We start from the raw sequence: 9739 nt of genomic DNA, 5'->3' as shown, positions 1-9739 counted from the left end.
AATATATCTTTATCCATGGACTGTCGTTTAAATACTAAACCAAACTTAGACGACTATGAAATATTATTTATTTTCGATAACGAGAGTTTGTAATTTTGAGCCTCACCCATAAACTCCTTTCTCACTCAATTTACAAGTCAAAGTTATTTCCAGAATATATCTTATGCCTTAGACCCTTGTATGAACTCTTTCATACTTCGTCTTAGGTGACAGTTTAGTTGTCAACGGATGTAATCTGGTTAAACTTCGCTAATTATCAATTAATTGAACTTGACTTCAATTCTCTTTGATAATTTCTAGTTTCTTTACTAGATTTGAAATTTCTCAAGTTTCAATTCTATCATTTTGTTTGTAGAGTTTGCAACAGTTCTTGGCTCGACCAATTTCGGCCTACTTTCCTTCCATGTCTGGAAGTTTGCAATGTGTGATATGTTCAACTTTTGTACTACTTCATCCTAAGACCTTTCTAGGATGTCCTTTAGTAGTGTTCCAATTATCTAACCTGAATTCGGATGTTGTCGTCTATTTATACACTCAGTATTCGAGATGTCTAAATGTTGATCATGTCCTTCATGACCTATTTCATGTTCCAGGCATGATTCTCTTTCTCATGCATGCTTGATCATCATCACCTATCAGACTTTGAGTCTTGCTTGGCTCTATGAGATTTGGGTCGAATTTCTCTTGTAGAATTTTCGAGTTCGGATTTTAAGAATCTTGGCGTGTCAAATTTGTTAACTTAGTCCTATCATCCTTTTGATTTATTCATATAGATCTTTAATGCCCAAAAGCATTTTATCCTTTAGTGTGTGGTATTTTTATTGAGTCAGTTCTTGATTGTTTTCAACATCTCTATGTTGTTCTCAATTCTGGTACGTTCTCTGCATACCGAACCTTGGAAACCTATTACTCCCACTAACCTTTTTGAATTCCCGAGATTCAAGATTTTCTTCATTTATTAGGAACCAAAGGTTTTGATTGCCTTGTTGAATCAAAGATTCCAACTCTTGCTTGCTCCAATACACTGACGGATTTCCGAAGCATGCGTAGCTTACTAATTTCTAAAGTTGATAACCTTTTAACTTCATTAATTCATTAGGGAAGGCGGTTCTAACTTTCTTTGTTAGTACGAACAAAGCTTAAATTAAAAAAGGCTTCGTTCATTGTCTCATGGTATGAACCTGTGTTCTTTTTGTCTAGTTTTGGGAGACTCCAACGTTTCCATCCTTCTCAAATTTCTTCTCTGAAAAACTATTTCGTCGAACGGGTTTTACTCCATTGACCAAATTACCAAGTTCTAGAACCTGATGAGATATTGGTTCCTTGTTATTTTGGCTTCAAGTCAAAATCCAGAGTTGGTTTTCGTCTCTACGCAGGTCTATGGGTTTTACCTTCTATCAGTAAGATCTCAATCTTCTGAATTCGTTAGATAAACTATTTTGACCTTAAGGGCTTATGAAAAACAATGCGGAGTATTCTCAAACTTTGAGACATTTCCGAACGAGCAACTTTCAACTACTTGAAAGTTCTCCTGCGAATCGTATTCGTTTTGTGCAGTAGCTATCTAGAGTTTAATCTATCGTTACCATTTATTTCCTTTTAGGAACCGCGATTAACTGTTCTTAACAGTTTGTTGCTCTTGGTCGAACTTATTCGACCAGTACTTTTCGATGACTTACACATGACTCTTCTCATGGTCGAAGTAATTCGATTTATACATTCTCTCGCAATTCTTATGATAACCTAGCGAAGCACTAATTATCAAAAGAATACCATTAGGAGCAACAACCACTTTGTTCTCTGATAGGTTGTGGAACGGCCCAAATTTCTTCTCAAAACATTTCGTCAGACTAGTAATTTTGTACCCTTGTAAACCTCTTGGGGCGTGCCTATGCACGGTCTGACCGAGACCAGACGCGTCAAGGCATAGGCCAGACGCATCTGAGTCTCGGTCTTGGGCATTGGACACCCCTCGGCCAGGACGCTAGCCTTTGGCTTAGACGCGTCCCATACGCGTCTGCCTAAGGGTCGAACCTGTCTGGACGTCTCGGCCAAGACCGAGACGTCTTAGGCCGTCCCATACGCGTCTGGCCCATGGTCGAGGTCCTATGTCGTCTCAGTCTCGGACTAAGTCTGATGAAGTCCCTTCGTGTCTCGGACTAAGTCCGAGACACGCTCGGGTTTGCCTGGGGCTTTATGCTAAATTACCTCCAAATTATTGTAAACAATCCCACATCGGGAGGTGACACAGAATTTGGTGATCCTCTTAAAAGGTTAAGCACCCTTCACTAGTGAGGCCTTTTAAAACCGTGAGGCGCAAGTTCGCCAAAGCGGACAGTAACACTAGCGGACAGTATCACTAGCAGCCAGATGGCTAGGCTACATCATCCTATAACATTAACAAGTTATGTTTATAATTTAGGTCACGGCTTTGGGGAATAATAAAAAAATCTCTCAGGCATAAAGAATAAGTCAACTTGGATTGACTTAGGAGGAATATTTATGTTTTAGTCCAAAAATAATTATGGCTGCATTTTAATCCTTAGTCTTCATCTTCACCCACAAATTTCAACCACTACCACCACAATTTCCGACCATCGCCACCACCACATTTCACAAATCATATAGAGCGGAAGATCGGTTGTTCTATGAGTGATTAGATTAGTAGTAGTTTTAGTTTTGAAAGAGATGTTGGTTATCTTTGATCTCAACAATTTTCTTTGAAAGTAGGGATTTGACTAACACTACAAACAATAAGAAAAGATTTGAGTTTACAAGCTTGCCTCATAAGTACCCTTAAGTGGAAAGACCAGAATGAAGAAGTGGCTTTATATGAGAGAGAAATTAAAGTACGTAAGAGTTGAAGATCAATACCCTAACAATCTGTTGTATAAAAAATCTTCTCATACTTCATACATCTATTCATCTATACATCTTCATACTTCTATGAAACATCTCTTGTATGAACGATCAGAAAAACTCATGAAACAGTTTGATTGAATAAGAAGGAAAGCCTAAGTCATCCTTCATACTTCCATAATGGAAGGAGATTCATACTTCTATGAAACATCTCTTGTATGAACGATCAGAAAAACTCATGAAACAATTTGATTAAATAAGAAGGAAAGCCTAAGTCATCCTTCATACTTTCATAATGGAAGGAGAAAGCCCCTTCACCAGTACGGTAGCAGATCTGCTTCCCCGCTGCAATGGAAGGCTTCCCCCTTCCTCGTCTTCTATTGAGTTGAAGATTAATCCTAGCAGTACGGTAGCAGATCTGCTAGGTTTTTTAGAGAGGGAAAATATGAGAAAGAGAGAGAGGAGGAGGAGGAGGAGGAGGAGGGAGAGAGAGATAGGAGGAGAGAGAATAAAATGGTGGTGGTCGGAAATTGTGGGTGAAGATGAAGACTAAGGGTTAAAATGCAATCAGAATTATTTTGGGCTAAAACATAAATATTCCCCCAAGTCAATCCTGATTGACTTATTCTTTATGCCCCCGAGATTTTTTTATTATTCCCCATAGCAGCAGCCATAATTTATTTATGAAAATTAATAACACTAAGAAGTTATGTTTATAGTTTATTTATGAAAATTAAAAATTAGCTATCAACCAAGTAATACATTTATATAGTGCCCGGGAATAAGAAAATGACAACCACACAAGGAGATTTAAATTTCACATAATATGTCGAACGTACGGGTGTCAATTGGTACCCACTTACATGAAACCGAAAAGAAAAAAACCTTATAATACGATCCCATTCGCGTGCACACACAGATCAGGAACATGATAGAGAAGATAATCATAGTTTCCTATGACAAAGTAATATAGTGGTCAAGAAACACCAACACAGTCTTAATATTAGGTTTACTATATGTACAAGCAAGGCTCTTATGGTTACTCTAAGGAACAAAACATGGTGATGATAATATTGAAATACTATGGTATATGTACAACACTTCCACTATTTAGTTGTTAATACCAAATTCGAAAGCATACGAGTAAGTCGATGGCAGCGCTGACCTGTTAAATTGTTGCAGAGGCTGGATCAATCGATTATTCATGGTGAAAACGAGAGCATATTTTCACCATCTGCAAATACCGGGTGCTTCAGTTCGAGAAAGGGCTATGGTTTCTTCGTATTTAGATCCATAAGCGAAACCCCACAGCTGGGAAAAGAAATGTTTGAACATATAAAAGTTGTACTGGTTGAATCAGTTAACAGGAACAACTAGCAAGATCAGATTATTAAAGCATACCTCTACTTCCTTTACTTCGAAGTCTTCTGCGTGCGCCAGACAAGGATTCCCAAATGTTTCGGAAACTGAACTCGACCCACTCAATCTGTAAGTAAGACAAAATCACGTACTGAACAACTTCTAGAAATAAATGAAATGGGTAAGATGAAGAGAATATGAATCTCACAAATCTCCATCCAAATAAAGCGCAAAGTGACCACCGCCTCCTAAAGCTAAAAAACTGGACGAGCACAAAGTGAAATACCGATTTGCACCTGCATATTTCATCTTAAAGTTAGACATTACATTATCAGACTCCAGTAGGTGTCTATTGCGTAAATGAATCACATACTAGACGTGTAGCTGAGCTCTGGACTCAAACCAGTCTCAGCTGAGCCTGCGACTCAACCTACCCGATAGACTAAGAAGTCAATAAGATGAAAATCGGACAACGCGGCTAATCAATTATCATTATTATTTAAACATACATATATTCATATATAGTACGTTTTTATGTAAAAATAAAATTACATACATTGTTGTTATTCAAAAATATAGTATAGTACCTGTAGGGCGAAATACAACTGTGTTCCCAGATGTGTTTGTGAAAACAAATGTATTATTTGAACCCTGCTTGAAACACGAGACTCACGATAAGAAATAATGAAGGAAATATATGTAAAACTAAAAAAAAAACAAATTACATAGAAAAGAAAAAAATAATCTATTAAGAAAAAGTGTCAGTAAAAAATACCTGATACTTTCTCTTATTGGTTGGTCTAAGGGGTGCCTCGATCAAGCCTCCAAATACTGCACCTCTACGATCCCCAACAACCTAAGCAAAAGAATATTTGTACCCATTAAGGCGTAGTTAATAATGAGCTTCACTAAAACAAAACGAACACAATTAAGACCAATGACTGAATAAATGTATTAATGTTATAAATACTTGCTCCACAATCAGGTGATATAAATACTTGCTCCACAATCAGGTGAAATAAATAATTTTGGTTTCTAAAGCTCTGGGGTTGAATGTGCAAGTTCCAATTGCGTGACCCATCTTAATATGTAACGAGGGAAGTAGACGAAATTCTTGCTTTTGACAGACAAGGAGCGACTTCCATCTAAAGTTTATATATATTACTAGCTAGTATAATAAAAGAGTCAAATAGTCGAAGGCTTGACTCCTTTCCAGTTTCATGCTTAAGTAAATTAGCTCTAGAAATGTGAGTTAAGTTTTAATAGCAAGGGTTTGACCAGTGTTGGACAATGCCGGCTTCAAGAAGACGAAGCCATGATTACATCCTGATTCTTCATAAACCTTAACTTGTAATCTAACAATTCAAACTTTCTTTCTTCCCGTGCTCAAAACATAAAAACTCAAACTTTAACAATCAAACGAACTCAACTTCCAATTCAAGATACTAAGAAAGAGAGATTGCTAGAAACCCAAAAACATGTAGAGTGTTCACCGTGTATTGTAGGAATGACAACAGATGAGAAGAGAGATCCAAAAACGTCAGACTCGGGCACGGAGTACTTTTGGAGCTTATTGTTCTTAATTAGAGTTAGTGTAGAAGAGAAAATAAATCGTTTTTACTTGGAAGTTGCAGACACAACCCAGGATGCCTACACGATTTAAGAAACCTTAGATGCTTAAAGAATCAAACGTTGGATACAACTTGAGAGGATATGTATATATGTGAGTAGCATACCCTATGTGTCAAGCTATATAACATGGATACTAGAACAGTTATTATTGTCTGGCACTGTATGAGGAGCCATACACAGCAACCTACACAAATAAGGCTGTCTACATATATTTGCTAAGAAACTATGTAACTTCTAAGGTCAGAGGAAATACCAGCAGACTGGAACCAGGGCAAATTGTGCTTTTTCTGTATAAGGTAGATAGTGATATTCCATTCCTCCAAGTACTGCATGAAATCAAATGAAAGATATCAAAGAAGTAACCCATGTTTAAAAATTCGATGGATGCTTACACCTCAAGGTGTACATATCCACAGACAAAAACAAGACGTACAACAATTTGATTGAGTTTATGCAACAAAAGAACAACATTTACATTTACATTTCTCATTTGTTAAACACTTCAGAAATCTTCGTACCTGTAGAGTAACACCCACTTCCTCCCTTGGATTGATGCAGGAAGTGAAACATAAATGGACCTTCGAGCCTTCTCTGAGAGCAGTAATGATGGTTCAGAGATATCAGGAAGAATAACCTCTGCTACAGTCTGAATTTGATTATCAACAAGCTCCAATTCAGGTTGGGGTAGTATTTGATCACTCCCACCAGAACTCTTTGCATCAAACTTTTTATCTGATCTAAACCCGTTAATCCTGACTACTTGGTAGATGGCTCTGCCAAGTGATTGTTTACTCCTAGAAAATATATTTTTTCTTCCAGTGGTTTTCTTTTTGCCTGGATCAGTTGCTCCCTCATTCATTTCTTCATGAATCTGATTCTGTTCCTCTACATTTGATAAAGTCCCGGATTCAGGAGAGAGTAGCGAGTATAGGAATGCAGAAAATGAGGATGTATCAGGTCCTTCGACAGTGATACCGGAATCATCTGTGGAAGTTGATTCTCGTTCATTATCCTGTATCACATCCTCCTGACAAAACAGAAACATTAACAGACACCAAGGAAAAAGGAGTGAATGAAGCATGTTTTTGTGTGCAGTAGTTACACATGCAGAAATTTTCATCTAGTTTAAAACTGCATTTTGCTGCGCAACATAGCAACACTAAGCGTACCACATAAGATTTATACAAGTGTGGGCAGCAGGTAGAAATATATACACGTACATATCGAACTAACAAAATCACTTTGCTCTTGCCCTATCTATCCTAAATATGACTCGTTTAATGTGCTAAAAAGCCCAGACATGTCTCTGTAACAAACTCGGACACAGTTAAAGGATAAAACTGAACTTCAGAAATTTGAGATGATTATAAAGAAATATAGAAGAGTACATTCATTCTGAAAAGATTATTGGCTCTAAGCGTGTCTACCAATGAAAATCACCAACTTATGCTTTCACTTTCTCTGAGGATTATCATGTAAGAGAATGGCAGAAGAAGGCCATGGCTATGGCCAAAACGTTAAGTTGTCACAAATGGGATCAGAGGCAAGGGCTACTCATCCTAATGTGTGGACGGTGGAGATGTAATAGTCCAACATCAAATAGGGAGCGCTAAGACTCCTGGTGTAGAAGGCGAACTTCAACATCATCTCTTATCAAGGCCTCTTGGGGCTCTTGAGAGCTCAAACAAAGAAAAATAAATCCTGCCTCTTGGGACCAAGCATGGACCGAGATATTAAGGACAAAAATTGGCATTGGGTTTGTGTTGATCGTCATAAAAATAACCACTCATGCCACTTCCTAGGCTTATCGCTATACAATATATATTGAATAAATGACAATATGTGAGTAGCCGACAGAGAAGCATAACCTATTCTATTGGCCAGGAACACAAGGTTGTAATGTTGAACTTTTCCAAGGGAACAATGTAAATAATCAAGAAGTTCCAAGATCTAAATTTTCAATGAGAATAGTCTCGCATGGGAGAAGGGCGATCTAGCAACCAAGAATATAATGTCTAGGTTCTCTCCACTCATTGTCAAATGGTTTTGAGTTGGATGACCACAAACCTAACATGGTATCAAAGTTAGGCCTACAAGTAATTGGCTTAAAAGCCACACATGCTCCAGGTCACCCTAAAAGAAAATAAAAACACTTGTGAGGCTCAAAGAACACCACGCATGAGGGGGCGTCTAAGAATAGTCCCACATGGGAGAAGGGCAATCTAGAAACCAAGAATATAATGTTTAGGTCTTCTCCACTCATTGCCAATTAGTGTTGAGTTGGATGACCATAAACTCAACATTTTCCATATGTGGCAACTCAGTAGAAGAAGTCAGAAAAAGCTTTTACCATTGAATTTGGAACTTGGCTTTATTACATGAATTAACATACAAGATTTTGGCAACATAAAACCACAGTCATGAGTAGAATTACTAACTTAAACTCATCAAGCCGAGAAAAAACATCAAGAAACAGAGAAACCCTACTTTCTTAACATACCCATGAATGATTGATAAGCCTTAATGAGTCAACTTAAAATAGTGGACATCGGAAAAACCCTAATTTCACAATAGCCATTAAAAATATATCATGGAATTAACTTCACAGAGAAAGGGTCAAAATTGAACAGAAAAGGAAAGTTTGAGAAGATAGAAAGTAAATATATGAATGAAGTAAGGAAGAAACATACATGAAGCTTTGAGGGTTTATCAGAGATTGGATTTAGAAGAACAGTAGTGAGATCAGAAACAAAGTGAACTGCTTTACTTCGAAACGAGAGATCATGATCAACCACCATTGTTATATAATTCAGGATTCAAAACCTTTAAAACCCCTACTCGTAGGAAGAATCTATTCTAACAGCTTTGATCAAATTTTCGGAAACCAGAAAGTTTTGGGATAAGAAGAAGATGAACCTCTCTCTCTCTCTCTTCTATTTTTCTCTCCTATTCTCTACTAATTCCATGACTCCGTGCTTACCACACTTTTGCTTCCCTTCTAATTTACTCTATATACCGGAACATCATATGCTTGATGTCTTATGTTAATACAAGTACACGTGTGATGGGTCCACCCTCCAACGGGGTTGATTCTCATTCGTGTGCAAAAACTACGTCTATTATAGTAAAGGTCGTTAATAGGCGGACAAACAAACTTCTTCTTTTTTTTTTTGTTGAAATAAACAAACTTCTTATATGGACAACAATATTGGGTGTAAAAATAATTAAAATTTGTATTAAGGGACAAAAATATTTCTTGCTTCCTTCACATCACCTCCCAAAACCATGGCAACAAGAGACGAAGTAAAAATGGACAAAGAAGAATGAAAGAAATGTGTTGGAAAAAAAATCTCAGTTCAGATTTTGGACTACATCGATGTTGAGTTAATATGTCAACTTGGGGTTGTCCAAGAACGAAAGGACAAATCCTTCATGAGAGTGAGAGAAAATCAAAGTTTCGGAGAGATAATGAGATAGAAAATGAGAAAGAGAGACAAAAGGCGAGCAGGGTCGTGTGGTGGGGGGTGCGGGTCGTGCGCCCGCACAGGCCCCCCACCACAAAGAGCCTACTTTTGGAAATTTTTTATAGACTATTACGGTATATCAAATAAAAGTTCGAGCTCAATGACCTACAAAATTGGTTTTTATATTTTTCTAAGCGTTAAAAGCTTACCTAAGGGTTTGACCTCCCTCTCTCTCTCTTTTCTTCTCTTCTTTCTCAGATCTTTTCTCTTTATCAAACTTATCTTCCTTGCATCTAATTTTTTATTTTGTCCTGAGGTAATTATCAAAATCATAACTTTAGACATCCCATGGTAAAGGTGAGAAGCTTAACTTTTCCAATGTCTTTCTAAATACTAACATTAATAAGTTCATAAAATCAAAGACA

General features: G+C 37.3%; 1 protein-coding gene across 2 annotated transcripts; it reads right to left on the bottom strand.

Moving 5' to 3' along the window:
• Positions 1-3649: 3649 nt before the first annotated feature.
• On the bottom strand, positions 3650-8864 carry LOC147530802 (TLD-domain containing nucleolar protein). 2 transcript variants are annotated; one of them, XM_086646850.1, is made up of 8 exons: positions 8541-8864; positions 6369-6877; positions 6104-6176; positions 4994-5074; positions 4806-4869; positions 4427-4514; positions 4261-4345; positions 3650-4170 (listed from the first exon to the last, which is right to left on the bottom strand). In XM_086646850.1, exons 1-8 carry the CDS (start codon positions 8646-8648, stop codon positions 4087-4089), a joined length of 1092 nt encoding a protein of 363 aa, XP_086502976.1. In that variant the 5' UTR covers positions 8649-8864; the 3' UTR covers positions 3650-4086. The 2 variants fall into 2 exon arrangements, with proteins under 2 accessions (XP_086502976.1, XP_086502977.1); XM_086646851.1 differs by having other exon boundaries at positions 6369-8333; positions 8409-8833.
• Between the last annotated feature and the right edge of the window lie 875 nt (positions 8865-9739).

This window comes from Eschscholzia californica, unplaced genomic scaffold, assembly GCF_041429995.1.
Source record: "Eschscholzia californica isolate CP2 unplaced genomic scaffold, dmEscCali1.0.p SCAF_6, whole genome shotgun sequence".
In the NCBI taxonomy this organism is placed as follows: domain Eukaryota; kingdom Viridiplantae; phylum Streptophyta; class Magnoliopsida; order Ranunculales; family Papaveraceae; genus Eschscholzia; species Eschscholzia californica.
Note: the sequence above shows the minus strand (reverse complement) of the source record. Positions and strands in the feature narration are given on the sequence as shown.

What these genes read in the sequence shown, in the direction of transcription:
- LOC147530802 (XM_086646850.1), bottom strand. Translation starts at nt 8,648, where the DNA reads ATGGTGGTTGATCATGATCTCTCGTTTCGAAGTAAAGCAGTTCACTTT. An exon ending in ATAAACCCTCAAAGCTTCAT is followed by an intron (nt 6,878 to 8,540) that starts GTATGTTTCTTC and finishes CTGTTTTGTCAG; the next exon opens with GAGGATGTGATACAGGATAA. An exon ending in TCGAAGTAAAGGAAGTAGAG is followed by an intron (nt 4,171 to 4,260) that starts GTATGCTTTAAT and finishes TTCTTTTCCCAG; the next exon opens with CTGTGGGGTTTCGCTTATGG.